The following is a 22,597-nucleotide window of genomic DNA, read 5'->3' as shown; positions in this document are numbered from 1 at the left end:
TCGTTCGGCTGGTTCAGTATAAATCCAAGAGTCTAGACAGATACGTAGCCATCACTGTATGGAAAATCGTAAGTTTGTGAAGTATTGTCTTCGTTATTTGGCGATGGAACTCGAAGACGGGAAAATCGACAGGCAGTGGTTAAAAGAAAGTATATTAAGGGATAACCCATGGTTTAACATAGAATAAAATGTTAATTGGAGAAACAAAAGAAAGAATTACATCCAGATAACTATCCTGTCTTTGCTTACAATACTAGCCAATGTGTGTTTCCGCGGATTAAGGGCCGTACTTTCTGGTGTTTGGAGCTCGATTCCATTGAAGAATATAAATGAATAAAAGAATATAGAGTGAGAATAAAAGAGAGTGGATAAACGATATAGTATGTAAAAAAGGAAAAATAAAAATGAGTGGTTTCAATGGATGTGAATTATCTGAATTTTTAACTGAAGCGAGAATAGCATTTCCAGTCTTAATTATCAATCCATTTGATTTCTGTGTGAGCTGTGACACTGACTGGGCGTCCAGAGAGAAGCAGGTGGTTTTCTTAGAGAGCTACACCCGGAGCCTTTTACCTAAGGGTCTAATCCTCAAGGCAGTGGAGCAATGTTAGGATGGCATTTGGGGGCACTGTACAATGCAACCAAACTTAATACAAAAATATACTAGTAAGAGTGAGCACAAGAAACACCGTGCGACCACTGTCACATGGGCCAATGCATGGCTTGCAATTAATTGATGAGCGCTGGTTGTCCTTGACCTCAATCAGGACCGATAAATTGCCCTATCTTCAGTGATACAACTCCCGGATGTTTTGGAAAGAGCCATGCCATTTCATCCAGATTCAACAGGCGTTTGGACTGGTTCCAAATACATTGGGAGTAGTCGCGCGCCGGAGTTAGCTGAGCGATGCATAACCCTCCGGGTACTACTGAACTGAAAGAAAAATGGAAAGGAGAAGGCAACGACTGTTCAGGAAATAGCGAGTAACAACAAACTTGGTTATGTTGGATTTGTCGATGTGGTCGGAAGTATGGCCTGCAGGCTGGTTGAATGCTAAGCAATTACCAATTACAGAAATTTGTTTGAAACAAGTGAAAGTAGTTTGAAATCAAGAATTTTGCATTGTTTTAAATTTGTCTCTGGGTCTTTTAGTGGGATCTATAACCACAAGGTCACTTGTGGTCCGTCGGTGTTAGTAGTGTGGCGATGCGAATTTTCGTTGTGGTTAAATTTATTTATGTATTTTAAAGTGCTTTAAATACCGTTTTTTATGGCACCCTTTTTCCAGCAGAATTTGATTTCGAGATAAGAAAAGCTACCTACTAGCATCATTTTGTATTCTTCCTTACCTCCACAACTTCCATATATCGATAGTTTCTGAATATCTGGCATCATCTAATTAGTATTTACTGCACATAGTCCTGAAACTCGGACTACTGTCATACAAGACGTAGATGTACACTCCAGAAGTTTTAGTATCCTAATCTCCCTGTTTAGCGGAAATGACATGAAAATTCCGAAGTTTCTCTAGATCTGAGAAAGTCCCCAAACTTTTGGAAAACCACTAGAATTTGAGAAAGAGCATTGGACTTTGTGGAAAACCCCCAATTCCACCCAAAAATAGGGAGATTGAGATATGTTACAGGATTTTCTACCGGAAAATCGTCTAGCATATTGGATCAAAATTGTTTCAAAACCATTTACACGTGAGTATTGCCGCACAGGTAGTGAAGTTTAGACCCTTATTTATCCGATAATTGCTCACGGGAGTTTTTTGCGATTCTAACACTCATCTCAGGTTTTTTAAACAATATGAAATACTCTAAGGGGAACTAAAGTAATACTCCGATATCTGGAGCTAATCTTCGATTTTTTTTCATCACTTGAAACACTCTATTAAGACAGGCTTTTATTGATTCCTCAATATCTACTGTTTAAATATTCTGATGTGCTGCAACTAGCAGCAACTACTCTGTCACTTATATTTTCACAATATTGGATACCAAAAAAAGACTAATTGTTAACCATTTAACAGTTAGTTTAGTTTTTGAATAGCGTTCCACCTAGGACACGTAAATGGATAGATTCAGTCAGTCTTTAGGCCAATATATTTTGCTTTCTAATTGTCTGTTTTCTGTGTTTCGTTATATTTTAACTCTTCTAAAAACTTTGCAAACGTTTTGCTTACTTTAACAGTCGGAAGACTATTCCTTATTCGTTATAGAATCACTGATTCCTCAAAAGGTGTTTGATTTTATACAAGTAGGTTGTTGGGGTTTATGTTCGCCCTCCGATAATTTCCTTTCCCTAACACCTCTTCGATCCATCTTCTCATGTTTCGCCTCAGTGAGTAGGTTTCTGGGTCAGCGAAATTGGGCCAGGGGTTTTTAATAGGGTGGTCATCGATTGTTTTAAATGTAAATATTTAATATAAAAATTGGACCTTATTACAAGTTTGCTCATCGTATTTGTGGTTTCTTTTGTAAAGGAGGAACGATGCACAGTTCTGCTTTCAGCCATACTGAACCTATGACTCTAGGTTCTCCTCCAGTAAACTCGATTGGGACAGGGTCAAGTACTTCACCAGGCACTTGCCAATATCTTCCAGGATTTTTAATGAGTGAAAATCCACAGGTCCTAGAGACGGTATCGACAAGCTCAGAATCTAAAGTTTCACGCCAAAATGCATTTTCACTTTCTGGGAATTCGCACAATATACCAGTGAGTTTTTCAAGTATTGTATTGAAGGAGGTTTTGTAGTTATATTATCTATATAATATCTAAACTCACACTTCAGTGAGTATAAGCACCTATAAGCTACTTAGATTTCATGGTGGTAATTGTTCCTAATTCTAGTAATTAGACCTAACCAACATGTTTTTTGTTATTTGCTGTGTTTGGGAACAGTACAGCTGTGTCTTGACAGTTGAATGACAACCGATTATGTGATAGTTCATGGTCATGGCATAAAGCAATTTAATAATATAATGCATATTATAAGTAAACTGAATCTTATTTATTGTCTTTTTTAAATAAGGATGTAGTTGAAATTACACCACTCGACAACTGTTTTGATTGGTCTCATATTCTCTAGTGAAACGGATTAGTAATCGTCACAGTTGTACTGTGACGCACCGTGGAACTATTTTTAAGGAGTGCATATTATTCTTCTGCTTTAACAAGTGAGTTCCAATGAACTTGGAAGATGCAACGGTGATCAGATACGGAAAAAACAGTTCTACGACGTTATAAGCATCCGAACAATATTACTATGTGTCTTTGAAGTGGCAGCATAATCCGATCCAAGGCCTCCCCACGGCGTTGCTGGATAGTAAGGGCAACCTTGCTAGCTCCGAAGTATAGCCATTCGTCTTAACTACTAAATCATAAATTGAAAACGATTTTATTTGACAGTTTTCAGAATCGCATGCCGAGCATGCTTGCATTGTTGCAAGCATGCTCGGCATGCGATTCTCCCCCTCGAAATGCAAAATGTTGCTTCAGGATTGGGTTGCATCGACACCCGAACTAATGATAGGGAGTGAAGTAATTGAGCATGTCGATCGCTTCACTTATCTTGGAAGTCTCATCAGCCCATGTGGTCTGGTGTGTGACGAAATCTCAGCACGGATACAGAAGGCTCGACTAGCTTTTGCCAACTTGTGTCATTCATGGCGTAGGCGAGATATCCGCCTATCAACCAAAGGACGTGTTTACTGTGCAGCAGTTCGTTCCGTTCTACTTTATGGCAGTGAGACATGCCCGGTAAGAGTAGAGGATATTCGTAAGTTACTAGTATTCGATCATAGATGTCTTCGAAACATTCCTCGTATATCATGGGACCATCAAGTGAGTAACGCAGTTTTTAGGAAACGGGTACTAGGTAAGGATGGCAAATCGATTGATGAATTGGTGAAAATTCATCAGTTGAGATGGCTGGGACACGTGTTACGTATGCCCAACCACCGACTGCCCCGACGTGCGATGTTAAGTGGTATAGGAGTAGGTTGGAAGAAAGCTAGGGGCGGTCAGACCAAAACATGGCACAAGTCCATGAAGTCACTGACAAGTAGACTGAGCTGTGTTTGTAGGTGTAGACTACCTGGTTGGGGACCGCGAGATGATAGCAACCGATGGTTAGAGACCCTGAATGACATGGCTCAAAATCGTTTGCAATGGCGCAAGTGCATCCACTCTTTGTGTCCTCCCAAATTCTAATCTTCTGAATTCTTCATGTCCTTTATTTTCTTTCCAAATTTATTTCACTGTATTATACTCTTTAAATAACATCTTCAAACCCTAATCTTTTTGATTACTGCTTATACTTCTACTATATCTACCACTACGGAATTTGAGTCGACAACTGCATCTCTGTGCTAATATGGTGTGGCAACTCGAACTGATTTACGTACGTACGAAGTTCTACGTTGTTACTGACTGACTGACTGAACTAGATGATTTCATGGGTTTTTACGCACTATGCATAATTCACGTCTAGCGTTTTAATGGGTTGTGAGAGTCATAAAATATTAAATCCTGTTGAACGTGATCGTTGGGACAGCAAAAGTTGCTGGTTAGATAAATACTGGTACAGATATTTCTCATAGATCAAAAACAATCTTTATAGACCATCTTAAGAGTTGTGTTTGCAGTGCTTCTTATACCTGAGGTATGACTGGTTAGTAATAATAATCTAATCCAGTTGGTGCTTAAAAAGCCATATATTTTTCGTGTTAACCTCCACACACTAGGTGTACCTCATTCGAACAATTGAATGTAGGTTGATGGTATTTGTCCTCTTGGACTTTGCCCCCAAATGCCCTGGTATGGCCGAGAGTGAGGTGGGCCCGCCCTCCCTCTCGAAATACTCTCACAAGGCCACGCGTATACAGCCTCTGCCGGGGAAGTCATACTCACTGCCTTCTCGTGACAGGGGTGTTGTTTACGAAAATGAGAGGACGAAAAGCGAATGTCCGGCGCTTTAACCGGATCCCAAGCCAATGTTGCATATGGGCTCCAGTATCCTGCGGGAACAAATGGCGTATGAACCAATCGTTGGACACCGGCTACCATGGGACTGCATCTCCTCACGATGCTCCACTGCCTTGTGGGCCAGAGCCTTAGGTCAAAGACTCGGGGTGTGGCCCTCAAAGAAAACCACTTGATTCGGTCTGGGCACCCGGATAGTATCACAGCCCACACACAAATATGATGAAATGTCGATATTTATGGAAAGTACTTGTATTGCTTCGATTAACAATCAAACGATTCACATTATTACTATTATTGTTATTTACTACGTCAATTATTCAATCTCTTTTGTTTCCACTTTATGTATCCTTACTTTCAATTTATACAGCAACTCCCCTGTGGTGAGAACCCTGTCCTGTCTAAACGACAACAGATAGGGCTGGCTATATCTTTGGAAAGTCTTAGTATCGACGTTTGTTGTCTATCCGAGACCCGTATTCAAGACTCTGGTGAAGTACTACAAATTCGCTCTCCATCTGTCGCTTCAATAAGCTTGTTTTACGTGCGATTATCCGGGGACCCTGTGGCATCTTCGTCTGGTCTTGCTGGCGTTGGTGTCGCACTAAGCGCTAGAGCTGAGGCAGCACTAATCGATTGGATCCCCATTAATAGTCGGTTATGTGCTGTTAGATTAAAGAGTTCCATCAAAGTGAGGAGAAATCGGCGTGAGAAACGATGTCTTTTCGTCATCCCCGCCTATGCTCCGACAGATTGCAGCCCGGATGCAATCAAGGATGAGTTTTACCACCAGTTATCTGTTCTTCTCCAGAATGTGCGTTCGACAGATATTGTAGTACTAGCCGGAGACTTGAATTCTCAGGTCGGGCGTCTAGACACAGAAGAGAGTCGTTTAAGTGGCCGATGGGGACTTGTTGATCTCAGGACAAATAACGGGACCGTCTACTGCAACTGTGGGCAGATCACAACCTGTTTCTGGCTAAAGTGTTCCAACGTCGTAGAATGAATCGATAGTTGTCCCTATTTTTAAAAAGGGTTTGCGTCGCTTCTATAACCACTATGGGGATTAAGTCTACTTCCGATTGTGTCCAAACTACTGGCCTCCGTCATACTTCGTAGATTATTGAAAACCCGAGAAAGATTAACTAACGAGGAGCAGGCTGGTTTTCGTTCCGGTCGAGGATGTATTGATCATATCTTCACCCTCCGCCAATTATTAGAAAACCATCATACTTATAATAGTCTTTTTTAAAATCAGGTTTGCCTTCGATTCGTTGGACAGGACTGTTCTCTGGGATTGTCTATTGAAGAAGGGTGTGCCTGAGAAGTTTAGTAACATCCTAAAAGCCCTATATAAAAACACCTCAGGCAGAGTGAGGGCATACAACCACCTCTCTCCATTGTTCCATTCGAGCAGTGGGGTTAGGCAGGGTTGCCCAATCTCACCATCCCTCTTTAACTTTGCCATCGATGACATTCTGGAAACAGCTCTGATGGATGTAAGTAATGGTGGTGTGGATCTGTTGCCTGGAGAAAAACTTCTCGACCTTGAGTATGCGGATGATATTGTCTTAGTGTACGATGATACCGAAGCCATGCAATCCGCAGTTAATCAGTTGACAACCAACGTCCGTAGGTATGATATGTGCTTTGCACCTTCGAAGTGCAAAATACTTCTACAAGACTGGCAGGATTCTAATCCTGTACTCACCCTGGGTGGTGAGCAGATATAAGTAGTTGAGAAGTTCGTGTATCTAGCTAGCTGCGTAAGTGCTGGTGGTGGCGTGAGTGATGAGATCAATGCACGTATATTGAAAGCCGGAGTGGCTTATGCCAATCTGGGTCATCTTTGGCGCCTTCGTGATATTAGTTTGGCTGTAAAAGGTCGAATCTATAATGCGCCGGTGAGAGCAGTTTTGTCCTATGCTTGTGAAACCTGGCCTCTTCGAGTTGAGGATGTTAGACGACTCTCTGTGTTCGATCATCGCTGTCTCCGAAGGATTGCTGACATGCAGTGGCAACGCCATGTTAGTAATGCAGAGGTTTGGTATCGTGTGTTCGGGCGCAGAGACGATAATCCAATTGGTATCACCATCTTGAAACATCGACTTTGGTGGCTTGGACATGTTCTACGAATGTCGTCCCAGAGAATTCCACGTCGTGCATTATTTGTCGATGCTGGAACTGGTTGGGAAGAGTGGAGAGGTGGTCGGTATATGACATAGTGTTGAGGTATAAACGAATGTTGTGCATGACTGGCTTTTGTTGGTCCTTCACAACTTCCTAATTGAGGTCCTAGAGATGGTGCAACACAGTGGCTAGAGACATTATCAGATATGGCTCAGAATAGAAGCCAGTGGCGATCCTGCTGTAACCTTCTTTTACTTTCTTCGTAAAAAGTGGTTGTGTCTCCCTTACCTGAAAGATTTCTTCTGATTGTACTTTTCCGTTTTCCACATTATTGCTGTTATTATTATTGCACTACCTTACACTAATCTGTTCGTTATTGTTCGTTGTTTTTACTCTCCTTACCTTCTTTTTTTCTTCTCGAATTTTCATTGTTTTGTGTAGCGCATTTATATTTGGTGCTCTCTTGTACCAATATTTCTGTGTTCAAATAAATAAATAATAATTCTTTGCCATATATAAAGTCGTTATGTGGTGATCCACTATTCATAAGCTTTTTGCTTGTATTTCCAAATAACTTTTTTGTTTCAAATTGTAAGCGATTCGAACTAATCGATTTTTGCATAATTTTGATAGGGACCTATTTTATTTGAGAAGTTACAATTATGAACACTGTTTTTTTACATCAATCGTTCATATGATTTCTTTATATATTTTTCTAGGCTTCACAGTATAACAACAAACTGCAACCACGCTATTTAAGTCAAGCTCATGAGTCAATTGGACGTCGTTTAACATCACCTCCTACACGAAGTATGTGGTCAACCGTTGGTGGTGCTGGTGTCCGTTCAAAGCCCAGCGCAGACAATTTCGGTGGAATAAAACACAGTACACCAAATTACACTCTTGGTTCATCGACGAATCCTCCTGTAAAACAAATAGGTGTTAGTCCTTTCCAGTCACCGGGTGATTCTAGTTATCATCGAACACCTTTGCATAATGTTGTAAATAATCGCCCACTTTTAGTTGGGTCACCACTCCATAATAACAGTATTCTTGCAAATATAAACGATGGGAATAAGAAGCAAGATGTTATTAGTACACCTGATCGTTTAGCGGAGGCTTTGCTTTCACATCGAAGGTAACCCATTTCTCCAAATATTTACTTTACTCGTTCACTTGGGCACACTTATTCAAATGAGCTTTGTGGGTAACATGCTACACTAAAGTAACGGAAGTGATCCTGGTTATGAAAAGTTAATAACAATTTGACTTTATTCCCAAGTAATTTATATGAGCTCAAATAAATGTCGCCCTGATTAGATTCTCACTTTTCATGCCATAAAATGTAAACGGGTGGCATATTCCTTGATTTGCAGTTAAAAATATATTATTATTCAGAAGGTTTTGTCAGTACTTGTCACTGTCAGGTTTACACTATAGTATATCCGAAAACCTGCAGACATCGAAAATCCCCTTCGCTTTTTGGCTGTTACTATTAGTTTGCACTAAGAACCACAACCATGTACATGTTTATTCGATTATGTCGAGTATCTTTATGAAGTTAATTTTTTCCCTGTTACTTATCCATCAAAATAAGCTAATGAAATAGTCTCACAAAGCAGAATCTACTAATTAATTGATATAAACATGTACGTAACTACTTTACAAGGAGTCAATCTGTTGTCATTCTGTTGTTGGTCCATTTCGTTTACTAGTGACATCTATCTGCTTTCCAAGTATTGAGTATTCTGCTTAAAATTTTCCTTTGTAGATTATATGTAAAGTCCACTGTTGATCTTTAATAGTCTTTCCATGAACTATTATCTATCTCATCAATTTTGTAGATTCAATCATAAATGGTTACATTTCGACGAGTAAATCAATATGCGCCTATTATGATGTTTATTGGCCAATTATTGTTCATATACTTAACTACTTCATTTTCCATAAACTTTCTAGTTGATTACAATACAAATAAAATGTGAAATGTAACAATGAGTTCGAAAAGATAACATTATCACCATTCATTACAATAATTGAAGATTGACCTAATCTGTTTAAGAAACTTAATGTATACATGAATGATTTCTAAGTAAGCATTGTTAACTGTTATTCATTTAACCTTATTATTCTTTCCTATTTGTTTTTTCATGCTTATTAGTTCCAACGACTTTGATAATGCGAATCCACACGATTGTTGGGTAACTGTTTTCGGGTATGTGTGTTGACTATTTGATGTATCCTTCTCTATGTTAACATTATTACAGTACACATTTAAGGTTACTCATGCCATGTGTAGTAATAAAAGCACTTTAAATGTGAATATTATTATTAACTCATCTCCAGGTATCGATTCATGTACTTGGCTTTGAGCCATGCTTTAATTGTAAAGGTTAATAATACTCTCCGGCTACCTAAACCGAAGGAGCTAAAGCGGGGTTCAAACCTAGGGATGTGTTAATCCCTAATTTGGCCGTAGGAAGTGAAGTTGTTTATTTTACCAAGAAAATTTTATTTGCAGCAGCTTGCTGACCTACGAAATCCCATCACTCTCAAAAAGGTTCATATAACTTTTGCTAACTCGAACCGTTTGTTGCATAGTTAAGATATCCATCCACTTATCAATAAGCAAAAATGCTATACAACAGTTTTTTCTGTATTGTTTTGGGGCTGCAAAACAGCTTTAATTACTTCGAAATTGTATGGCTTGGTCGTATTTAATCAGAAAAATTTTCGAAGGATTGCTCGTATGTGGTAAGTAAGCAGCTCGTAGGTTAAACGCAGGCTATTAGTTAGAGATAGTACATCAAGAAACCTTATCACCTAGGCAGTTGGAACAGATTTTATGTACGCCCAACCACTTACCTCAATGCACACTGTTGGGTGGAATGGTAATAGGTTGGAAGAAAACAAGAGGCAGCTAAATCAATATGTTATCATTCCATGGAGTCGTCAACCATTGAACTAGAGTATGTTGGTAGATGCAGATTACCTGATTAGGGTCCGCGCGTTAACCGTTGTCAATGTTTTGAGGGGTTGGGTGACATGGCTCAGAATTAGTCGGAGTAGTTTAGATGCATTTATTCTTTGGTGTTCATTTTGATAACTCCAACTCATTGTGTTAGCATGGTATGAGAACTTAAGCTTGCGCAGTTTTATGCCAGGTTCTACGTTGTTTGTGATTGACTGAAATGGTAGATTAATAAATTTAAGCAATAAAATGTAACCTATCGTAAGCTATCTCGCATTTAGTAGGTTATGATTTATGATCTACTTTATGTCCAAACTTCAGAAAGTTTTCTTCTATCTTATTACGACCTAAATTTAGGTTCCCTCCATCACGAGCTGCATTTATTCTTAACCAGTTCGCTCAATTGGGTACAATAGAAAAACATGTGGTTAGTGTGTGATTTTATATCTTTTGTGTTTTAACTCATAGTACTTATTGTGAGTCAGTAGTATAACTTTGATAATCAAATTAAATGACTATTTATGCAATCTGAGCTCTTTTTTTCTTAATTACCTCTTAGTTATAACTGTACATTGGTCGATAGATTTTGTAACTGAATATAAATTTAGTATCGGTCAAGTGACTTTGGTTTGGTCAGCCCATGAATATCTAAAAGTAAGAATAAAACATAAAACGAGAGCTCTTGATTCAGCATATACAGAGAATAAACTAAAATAAATGCGTAGAAGTGGGAACAGGGAATAGGTTACTTAATACGGAGAATAGAAAAGTAACCAGTCAGTTATTAATACTGATTACGCAATAGCACATTGTAACACATAATACTGATTGAATAAGGTGTTTAGTAAGGAGATTTGTGCAGTCTGAAGATGGTTCGTGTAACGAACTGAAGAACGATTGGGAAAATGGTCAACATCGGATGTTTTTTTGTTTACGGGCTCCTTTTTGCAATGAACAGTGCAATATAATACACCGTTGAACCCAAGAGCCACCTGCAGGTTTTGCAACATTTACTGTACCTTTAGATCACTGGGTTGGATTCCTGGACCGAATCACTTGTAAAATTGTGGGTTTATGTTGTTTCAGAGTCCAAAAATATTCTATTCCTTATTTCTTAAATCCCGATCAACTTATGATTTCCTATGAATTTATTATTTTAATTGTATTCAGTGATAGAATACATCTAGGCAAAACTCATTTTCACATTTTCAAGAGTTTACCACTCGAATCACATTCGGTTAGAATTCTCGCACATATCCCATAGTGATTAAATTTACTTGTGTTGAGTGAAGCAAGACGAGTGTAACATGGCGAACGTTTCATAATCAGTCAAGAAGTACTGTAGTAAACTAGAACACGAGTGGGGGCAATCAAATGTATTTGAACACGAAATTGCAGAATATCTCACTAAAATCTGAGAACCATACAGTAAATATTTAATTTTCAAAATATCAACCAGTCGTCTCAAACTTGACTGTTTCTTTTGCAAGTATCAGTTCATCGTCACAGATTTCATCGTTCATGCATTTTCATGCCAACTGCGTTCCGTTTCCGTTCTTTCCTTATCGAACTTCTACTGAAATACATTCTAATCCCGACTATCGTTATATACTACTTATGTGAATCATAAGTAGCTCACACCACAGTACCACCGTTATTATCGCAATCCATCAAAGAATATATGTAACACCATATCGGAATTCTCATGTCTAATTCCATTTGTTGACAATCATAATAATCCTTTAAATAATTGATGATAATCATTTTCCATTCATTATTATCCAATTTCAGGATCTCTAGTTTATAATCATTGTATTATCTATATTTATGTTTCTCCTTTCAAAACTTCTTCTAGATTACAAACAGTGGCAATTGGATGCATATTAAATATCAAAATAAAATGCAAGCTCATTGTGCTTTAAGTAAAAATGGCAAAGTATTCGGGGATAATACCATGGTCGGTGTATCAGTCTGTAATGATTCGGTAAGGGTGGAAATGTCTTTTAATTATATATATATATATATATATGTTTGCGTTGAAGTTTTATGCCTATTTTATAAAATTACTTTCAATAGTGTCAATCATCAGGTCATATATTTAATTTGATCTTTATTTCATAGTATTTTAAGGAAGCTACACTTTCTAGTTTTCACTTATTAACATTTAACTAGTTCCCAATCCTCACTAAACAATTCATACCTTACAATGGTGGTCTTTCTTCACTTAGAAGCATCATTTGACTCCGTTGACCGCAAGATTCTGTGGCAGTGCCTGTCAGTGAAAGGCGTACCTCAGAAGTACATAAACCTTGTAAAAGCTCTTTACTGGAACGATACTAGTCGAGTCAGAGCTTATGGCGAACTGTCATCTGCGTTTGCGACCTCAAGTGGTGTCAGTCAAGGCTGTCCGCTTTCTCCATTTTCGTTTAGCTTCGTCTAGATCTGCTGATGGGAATGGAGTTCTTGTCGACTGAATTTTTGGGCATTGATCTTCTATCAGGAGGTCCACTTATCGACTTACAATACGCAGATGACATAGTCCTGTTTGGTGAAGACGCTGACAAAATGAAGTGTCTTTCGGTAGCACTGAGCAACAATCCGAGGATGTTTGAGATGCGTTTCTATCTCTCTAAATGCAAGTTGTTCCACCAGGACTGGCCTGCGTCAACACTCGAACTAAGGATAGGGAGTGAAGTAGTCGAACGCGTTGACAACTTCACTTATCTTGGGAGTCTGATCAGCCCTAATGGTTGGTGTCTGACGAAATCTCAGCACGGATTCGAAAAGCTCGTTTGGATTTCGTCAACTTACGTCACTTATGACGAAGGTGAGATATCCGTCTCAATAAAAAAAAGTATACTGCGCAGCAGTTCGTTCTGTTTTACGTTACGGCAGCGAAACGTGGCCATTAAAAGTAGAAGATACACGTAAGCTACTAATATTTGACCACAGATGCCTTAGAAATATTGCTCGCATCTGCTGGGATCAACGGGTAAGTAACAGTGAGGTTAGACGTAGGGTATTAGGGAATGATGATAAATCAGTTGATGAGGTTGTGAATCTTCATCCACTGAGATGGTTGGGCCACGTGTTGTGTATGCCTGAACACCGATTACCACGACGTGCAATGCTAACCGGTGTTGGGGATGGTTGGAAGAAAGTCAGGGATGGCGAAAATAAAACGTGGAATCAGTCCAAAAAGTCACTAACTTTTAGTATAAACCATGTAGGTAAATGCAGACTACTTAGTCGAGATCCGCGTGACTATCGTAACTAATGGTTGGAGACTGTGGGTGACATTGCTCAGAATCGATCACAATGGTGTAGGTGTATACACTCTCTGTCTTCCCTTAAACTTTGAAATTACTTTATAAATTTCTTTCTTCCTGTTCTCTGTCCTTATATGTAATCTTTGTTTTATATATTACCACCACTGAATTAACTACTTCTATGAATTTGGTGTTCATCTTATTGTGCTAATGAGGTATGGTAACTTGAACCGATGTGTATATGTTCCTGGTCCTACGTTGTAGCTGACTGGCTTACAAGTGTAGGTTTAAGAAGTTCTTAATATGTTACCTTTCATCTTGCTTTCATTACTTTTCCATTATGTGTGATAATTCTATTTTAAAAGTTTAAATGAAATTGAAATAATTCTAAACCATCCTAAGATATTATCGTTTCACTCCGCCTGGAGCCCTTCTGGGGCTACTGTCGGTCCCAAGCCCGGATAAAGGAGGAGGGTTGGGTATGGGGTTAGCGACCCCATCCCGTAGAAAACTAACTCGTCAGAAAAAAACGCTAACCAGTAAGTAAGTAAGTAAGTAAGTATCGTTTTACTAAGTGACGTTGTTCCGACACTATAAAATATTTGTTTTTAGTCAGTCAGTCAGTAACAGCGTAGAACTTTGTACGTACGTACATCAGTTCGAGTTGCCACACCCCATTATTTATTGTATTGATAGTTTTTTGATAGTTTTTAAAATATTCTTGAGTATTATCTCTCATAAGTCATGCAAAACGTACGTTGCTCACGATTCTTTGAACTTGTTTGTATTGTGACTTTCCATTGGCGTTGTATTTCCGAGAGTTGTATTCCAGAGTTAGCGAATAATTGTAAATCTGGTATAACTAGGCACCAAGGAAAGTATGCGCTAGACAAAACAAGGAGATAAAATCATAAGGAACACAATGAGGGAATAGAAGTACAGTTAAAAGATGACTAAATAAGAATAGTAAACCATGTGTGTAACCAACAAAAACCACTTTCAGTTAAGAGTCCCTCTCACTTTTATGAAGAATGTAAAAGAAAACCACCGTAGGATATTACAATTAGCTTCTATTCTGAGTTATGTCTCATAACGCTTCAAGTCACTGAGTTGCACCACCTCTAGAACTGCTAACGGAGAGTGTTGGTGAACTGGCAGATGCCAGTTCTATACATCTTTCTTTCATACCACTATGTCATGTCATAGGTTCGACCACCTCTCGACTTATCCCACCCAATCTTACTGTCAACAAATAATTCCCAATGTGGAAGCCACTGGGATCACATTGATAAAATATATCTAAGCCATTGAGACCGGCATTAAAAGATAATAGCGTCAGATGAACTATCACTACTGCCCCCGATTCTTCATTCCCATACTTCAATGCAGTACCTCCAAATCATCTTGTGTTGTGACTATGTGGTTAGCGAAAACACACCACCGGTAATAGTAAATCACGTTACATATTTATGCATGAATTCGTAGCTTATCTATTTTAGCTTCGTACTTTTCTAGTATTTTTTCCGTGTCATTTTCATACTTTTTTCAAATATGTTTTCTCTTTTATTGGTAGGAAGTTATGAATGATGACAAGTGTGGTCTGTTTTCAAAGCAAACAAACCCATGTAGCATGAATGATTCCTTATTTCTTAGTCCGTCAAATGGTCATCACAATCCAATGAATATGAAACGTACTACTGATGAAAACTGTAAAACAACAACCGGTGCAATGAATAAAACACCATTACGCGATTTAAGCGGACTAAGGTCATTGAATGGTGTCGTCGGCGTTGGTAATGGTGCAACTAACTCTGGCATTGATTCTGCTAATATTTTTACAGACAAATCAGCAAATAATATTGGAAGACATAATTCTATGCGATCACTAGCTGCATCGACACGACCAACAAATTTATCACGAACTACGAGTGTAAGTCTCATTATTGAATTGTTATCAAACTTCCATAGTTTAAATCACAAACTGATCGTAACTAGACTGACTATCATTGAAAACGAAGAAGGACTAAATGGGTGTTTCATCTCAGTGTAGGACTCCTCACTCTATCTATGTTTAGTTACTACTGTGTTGTGAAGTTTATTTCCAAGGATCTTAGTTAATACGATTCATTGATATTACTTAATAATTACTGATTAGCTCTTTTTTTCATAGTTTAAAATTCACCGGGTTATGTACATAATCAGTGAATTGTGTAATCACATTCAAAAAGCTACCATTGTCCTAAATACCACTGGCCTAATATTTCATCGAGTACTTGATGTAATGCTTTGTATCAGTTTCATAGGTTAAAGGATATGAAATGAGAATAAGTGTAATATAAAATCTTTATTCAATTTACTGTATTTTCATTAGTACATTAGAGAAAGTTAGTCAGTCAGTCAGTCAGCTACAATGTAGGACCAGGAACATATACACATCGGTCCAAGTTACCATACCTCATTAGCACAATAAGATGAACACCAAATCAATGAGCCGGCATTCAACAGTGTTAATGTGTAACTTCAACCAATCGTAGATGCGCACTGCTGAGAAGTCCCATACTAGGACAAAACGGTCGTCTAGTCCTTCCAGGTTTTCTATGGTGGCCTAGCTTTAATTAACTCATGAATTCAACTATTAAATTACTAAAATTTCCACAAAATCATCTTCTGATCATATTTTAATTAACTATAAATCTGTCGCTCAAATTTACGTCAAAAACAAACTTATCTATGTACTTATTGTAAGCTGGTATGTAGTTTATATTGCCGAACTATTTGTCAGTTTAACTAATGAAAGATTGTTTGATTCAACTCATTTGGTGTTCTAGTTGATAGTCAGCAGAAAATGTGAGAAGTTTTCATGAAAAAGAGGGTTGTTAATTATATTGAACAGATTATTAACTGCATAAGTGAGAATAATGTGATTGGCATAGGCGGAAAATATAAAGATAATTAAAGATAATTAAGATAGTTAATGTAATTTGCCTTAAAATGTGTTTGTCTTACCAGAATTGTCTCCAAGTAGAGTCTTACTTAATATTCTCTCTAATTCAAACATAGAATAGATTAATCGTGCTTGAATTTAGATAATTCTTATGTCCAGTGGGTTAGTGGCGGCCAAACCAAAACGCGGAATCAGTTCACAAAGTCACTAACTTCTAGTTTGAGCCATGTAGGTAGATGCAGACTACTTGGTTGGGATCCGCGTGACTACTGTAACCAATGGTTGTAGACTGTGGATGACATGGCTCAGAATCGATCACAATGGCGTCGGTGTATATACTCTCTGTCTTCCCTTAAACTAAGAGATTAAAATTACTTCATATTTTTCTTTCTACCAACTAATTCTTCCTTCCTGTACTATATCCTTATAAGCAATCCTTCTTCTATATATTACCACCACTGAATTAACTACTTCTATGAATTTGGTGTTCATCTTATTGTGCTAATGAGGTATGGTAACTTGAACCGATGTGTATATGTTCCTGGTCCTACGTTGTAGATGACTGACTGACTTTGTCCAATAGGATTTAATGGCGACTGTCATTCAGTTTTGTGTCTCTAAAGAAGTAATTGTTTTATAGATTAGATTAATCAACCACTTCACAACTTTTCACTAATCATTTATCTACTATCTCAAAACCCACTGTGTTTATACTTCCTACTAACAATATAGATTTATATATTATCGTTTTAATTTCATTGAAACTAATTGTTTCATTCATTACTATCGTCTATTTTTTCTTCTTCTCCTTCTTCTTCTTCATCACATTGAGTAGGTTCGACAGGATAGAGATTCAGGATTATTTTCTAAAGCATTAGGTTATATGTTTGGCTGGTCATAGAAACAAAAAAAAACCACTTGACATATCTGTATTCCCATTCAATAGACTGATTTGTTTAAATGTATCATTTATTGTCGTTGATCCATGTCTCAATATTACATACAATCAGTTTCTTCTTTTTTTTTTTTTAAAATAAACAGTTATTGTTTCACCTTCTTTTTAACCATTTGTGAAATAGAAGTATTGAATTATCTTTATACAACAATCTTATTCTTAATTTTTTTTGTTCACCTTATTATTCAAAAGATTTTATGAAGTAAACTACAATAAAAAAAGTATTCGGTATTATTTGTTGAGTCTTAACCGGGTTGATGGACATGGAGAGTCCACCTAGGCGAGTTGGAACACCTTGATTTCAAACCAATGGGCTCCAGTATCCTGAAGCAACAAATGGTGTATGAACCAGTCGTTGGTTACCGGCTACCATGGGATTTCATCTCTTTACGATGCTCCACTGCCTTGTGGATTAGACCTTTAGGTCAAAAGCCCCGGGTGTGGCCCCCTAGGAATACCACCTACTTCGGTTTGGGCACCCGGACAGTATCACATCCCTCACAAAAATCAAATGAGATTTGTGTGGCGCATTTGTATCTGGTGCCCCAGTGTACCAATATTTATGTGTTCAAATAAATAAATAAATTAGGTACTGTGTACGTGATCGTTGAAGCACTGTTCATATGTGTTTGAATTATCATAAGACAAATACTGAGGTTATATCTATAGTATTAGGTAAATCAATCAGTCAATAATGTTGTGAATCTTCATCGATTAAGATAATTTGGACATGTAATTTGTATGTTCTGTCATGGCCCACCTCGACTCGTGATGTTCGTTGGTCTAGGAATAGGTTCAAAGAAAAAAAAGGAAGGGGGTCAAACCAAGATAAGTTATTGGTCCATGAAGTCATTGACTGTTGGACTGAGTCTTATAGGTAAGTGCAGATCATCTAGTTAGGGTTCGCACAATTATAATCAATGGTCACAGATATTGGGTAACATAAGGCTGAGAATCGTAACCAAGTTGTTTCTACAAAATGCGAAGGTAAATGCTAAAACTACGTCTATTAGTCATGAAGATGGAGAAATCCTCAGGGTTTAAGCATTTTTTTCGTACAAAATGACCATTGAGTTAATTACAAATCTAATTCTAATTACAAACAGTCAGTCCCTTTTAAAGCTAGTGGAGTTTTAATTTCGGCTTGTATCGAAGTTTTATTTAGTATTTATAAGTTTAATAGTGCAGTGCTTCGTCACTCAGGGTCACTTTAAAATATTCATATCAGTAGTTAGTACTTTGTCGTAGGAGTGGGTTAATGGGTTGGAGATATAAAAGGAAACTTTGGACCTAAGTTTCTCACTAGTTGGCGCTCGTTAGCAGTGTGTCCCTGCGGTTTCAAGGTTGTTGGTCCCCTATGTGAGGTTCGAACCCACACCACCAGTCTTCAAAGTCCGAGATGTTACTATTGAACTATCTAGGGCGCAAGTGACGGTCCATTGGGCTGAGATATTAGCATCAGTTAATGTGAGTCGTAACCAGTGGTATGTTTTCCTAGTCCTTAGTGCTGACTGAAATGTGGATACTAGTCTAAATAACCTGAAAACGAGTGTTTTTTGTTAGATGATCGGAGGTAGGCTCCTGGTGACTACCCAATGATTAGTCAGTGTAACATCAAAACGTGGTTCACTCGGTGCTGAATCACTTAGACTAATGGCTGCATCACTACTCAATAGACAATTCAATCGGGACTATATAAACATGATACCGAATGATCTATCAGTGCAGAAACTTAGACGTTACCTTATGAATTATGGGGTGATCTCTCTTACCTCTACACTATCACAATGTTGCGACAGTATTCATGCGGGATCACACAATAATAGAAAAAAGAGGAGTCCTGTATAAGAGGACTCTTAGAATCTTCTGAAATATAGAATTATTACATCTGTTGTGGACATATAGTTTACCTACAATCTTGGAAAACTCAAAAGTATGACACCCAGTAAGGATATACTGTCGGTCATTACAAGGAACTGGGACTTCCAGTTAATAGTTGACTTACTACGTGTCCCCTCAATGTTAGTTTGATGACAGTGAAATAGGATTCTTTACAATATAGCGAACATAATAAATATTTCTTAGTCATGTTGAATATCAGATATGGAGAGCAGAATATTTGAAAGTTGTAATAATTGCTTACCAGCAGTTATCAAAATAATTGGAAAGGACTAGAAATCATAAAAATAAACGAAAACGGTAGATTACGGAAGATAGAAAGGAAGTTAGGGCCATGTAAGGATGAGGGATTGAATATACTGTTATTGTACACACACGTTAGACTTGAACTGCTCGATTACATTAGCTTCTGCTGTACATAAGTTTTTCAGTTACATTCCTATTGAGCCGACTCTTCTGATTGTATATATGATTTTGAAGGAGGCTTCTAATGAAGCGAAGTGGCCAGAATTAACATGAACATTCAGTTTAGAGATGATACTGAAACAGAAATTCTGAAAAATAGACTTTCAAGATCTCTAAGAAAAAACGTTCTATTCGGCTAAAATTCTCATTACCTTTTCTAGTCGACCTATCATTTGAAGTTGTTTGGAGGATTTGCTTCCACTTTAGAACAAATCAATGTATATCTATCAGTTTACTTGTTCATGTAGAGAAGGTTATACGAAATGCACAAAACATGTTCTTTCAGAACGCATTTCCGAACATTATCCTTTTTGAATATCGAAAGGATTACTCAAGTCAGTCAAAAGCTCAATCTTGAAGCATTTAGTCAATTTAACTTCGAATAATTCAGTTCTTAATAGGTCTCAATTGAATACTTTACCATTTTTCACCAGCTGATTATTATATAACTTCCATTCAGTATCTAATTTCTGGATCTTGACAACATACTACCAAGCTTTTTAGATACTTAGAACCATTCTATCTTATTATAGAATACTACTTTGACAAAGAAAATTAACTATGAATAGGATTATATAGCTTGACTAAATGAAATTATCAAAAAAAGAAAATTCCACTGAGTTACCATCTTTCATAATTTATTGAATGTACCGTTTAAGTTCTGTATCAAATAAAAATTGATACACACGAAGCTAGTGTGTTCAAACTTAATCAAATTAAGTCTAAAATACTTTTTTGGCAACAAAAGATTATGCAGATGAAAAGAATGAATGAGAAATGTCAAATAAACGCTATTAGAGGTAAACAGTTTATTCAGTGATAATTCACAATCACTACGAAATATATTACATATTAATTAGTCAAGTTCCGTTTTCTCCATTTGTCATATTCAACAAAAACAATATTGAGCTTTTGACTGAGATCATCAGTCAGTTGAAGCTAGACCATCATGGAAAACCTCGGAGCACTGGACGGCCATTTCGTCCTATTGTGAGACTCCTCAGCAATGCACATCCACGATACCGCCTCTCGAAATTCGAATTCAGAACTTGTTAGTCTCTAACGCGAACGACTAACCATTCGACCAGAGAGCCGGCGTCCAATGGCGTTAATGTCTAAATTCAACTAATCCACGAAATCGAGCATCACATCCACCATTGTCACCAGTGGGTTACAATTTCACAACACATCCGGTTGAATTCCACTGGTCCCTCCTTCTCACTAGAACTCTAGGAAATACCTCTTGAAACCAATCACTAGTGAGCATATGTTGATTAGTATGAGAATACTGATATAAAAATACATGAAATGTTTTATATCGGAATCTCAATATGTTTCATGTTATAAAAAAGAACACCATCTTGTGAAGTAGAGAATAAGAGTTAGATCATGTCTAAAATGGTTACCACCTAACTGATATTCACAAAGATTCATTGATCATTTAAGAAAACATTGAGAATTATGAGTTGAAAGAAGCTACAATCAGTCGAAAATTCAAATTTCTTCATTTCAGTTTAGAAGATGAGGATGTTACGATGTTACGTTATAGTATAAACACGTTCAATAAAGAAGTCCACATATAATATCTAAATTTATATCTATCAAATTACAAGTACATTGTAAGTAGTTAAAGTCAATAGAACAGAAAACCGACTTATTCAATGCTTTCGAACATGCTTCAAATAACTTAAGGACAAATGGGATAAACACACTGAGTTGAACAGTTTCTGGACATTCTATTGAAGACATAAAATAGTTCATGATTAACATCCAAGCATCAATTATCATATTACTAACAATTATAATAGTAGTAATGGTAGTAGTACTAATACTAACTGTATAATAGTCAATTAAATGATTGAGATATAACTTTTAAGCATCTACCGGATGTGTATGATTGAATAACGGATGTTTGAACTAACAATTAATTATTGTACAATAGAAATATTCAATTATTATTCATTAAAATGAATGCTAAACTACTTTTATTCACAATGACGTTTTAATAGGAATTACGTGAATGATTGAACTTATAGAAATTAGATAGATTGATATATATGTGTTCATAGGAGTAGTAAAGTGAAAGAAACTGTTGAATGGATGGGGAAATTTATTATACGGTTGAATGAATATGCTGATATCTCGAACGTTGAGATATGTGTACATTGCATTGGCGCTATTAACAACTGTATTTGAGTCCCGCAGTGAACATCAACAAGTTTGGAATACAGGTACATACAGCTGACCAGTACAAAAAGTAGGACAAAATACGCATCAAACTGGAGTTCACTTCAAGCCATCATCCATCTTTGCTGATAATGCTTATCAGTTAAGGCAATCACGTGGCGATTCGTACACGATGCCCATTTGCCAACAAGAGACTAATCATGTGCAGTGCTAAACATCAATGAGAATATTCAAGTAAATAATACCAAGTGAATTTAAACTTATCACTAGTACTTGTTTCACACAAAAGTTGTAAAACATATCACATCCTAAAAAGCATCATTGACAAGAGTATGTGGGAAATATGTTTCCTCATACATACAGATCAATGCTCCTTGATTTTGAAGAATCCAGAACAAAGATTTCGGCGAAGTTTCGAGCGAAATCCTATAAAACAATACATAATTCAGAGTCAGTATTCAAAATGTCTGAATAGGCAATGTGAATACATTTCCGAATGCCGTAAGCCTTAGTCCATTTCTTCCACTGTTAATGTTGATGCACTCTCCATTCCACTTTGAATCAGTGAAGTTGATGTAAGAACACCACCAGATTTCTGCTCGCATAAACATGTTAAAATGCTCTCAAATATACACATAGCTAAATGGAACTAGCAAATGTGAATGAAACTATGATCCATCTCTCTCTGTCTCTCTCTCTCACTCTGAGAAGCTACACACGTTCATTTTAAACAAATACAGTGAAGTCATCTTGGCTATACTCAGAAACGCAAATTTCCTTTTACGCT

At 37.2% G+C, this 22,597-nt stretch overlaps 1 protein-coding gene across 2 annotated transcripts; it reads left to right on the top strand.

Moving 5' to 3' along the window:
• The first annotated feature begins 1,142 nt into the window (after nucleotides 1-1,142).
• On the top strand, nucleotides 1,143-17,596 carry NUP35_1 (Nucleoporin nup35). Of its 2 annotated transcripts, none has more exons than XM_051214020.1 (8): nucleotides 1,143-1,192; nucleotides 2,490-2,722; nucleotides 7,840-8,258; nucleotides 9,282-9,335; nucleotides 10,449-10,518; nucleotides 11,947-12,075; nucleotides 14,934-15,290; nucleotides 17,140-17,596. In XM_051214020.1, the coding sequence occupies exons 2-8, from the start codon at nucleotides 2,498-2,500 to the stop codon at nucleotides 17,203-17,205; spliced, it is 1,320 nt and encodes a 439-aa protein (XP_051070047.1). In that variant the 5' UTR covers nucleotides 1,143-1,192; nucleotides 2,490-2,497; the 3' UTR covers nucleotides 17,206-17,596. The 2 variants fall into 2 exon arrangements, with proteins under 2 accessions (XP_051070047.1, XP_051070048.1); XM_051214021.1 differs by having other exon boundaries at nucleotides 17,137-17,479.
• The last annotated feature ends 5,001 nt before the right edge of the window (nucleotides 17,597-22,597 follow it).

Source organism: Schistosoma haematobium, chromosome 3 (genome assembly GCF_000699445.3).
Source record: "Schistosoma haematobium chromosome 3, whole genome shotgun sequence".
Lineage (NCBI taxonomy): Eukaryota > Metazoa > Platyhelminthes > Trematoda > Strigeidida > Schistosomatidae > Schistosoma > Schistosoma haematobium.
This window is presented reverse-complemented; position numbering and strand designations above follow the sequence as displayed.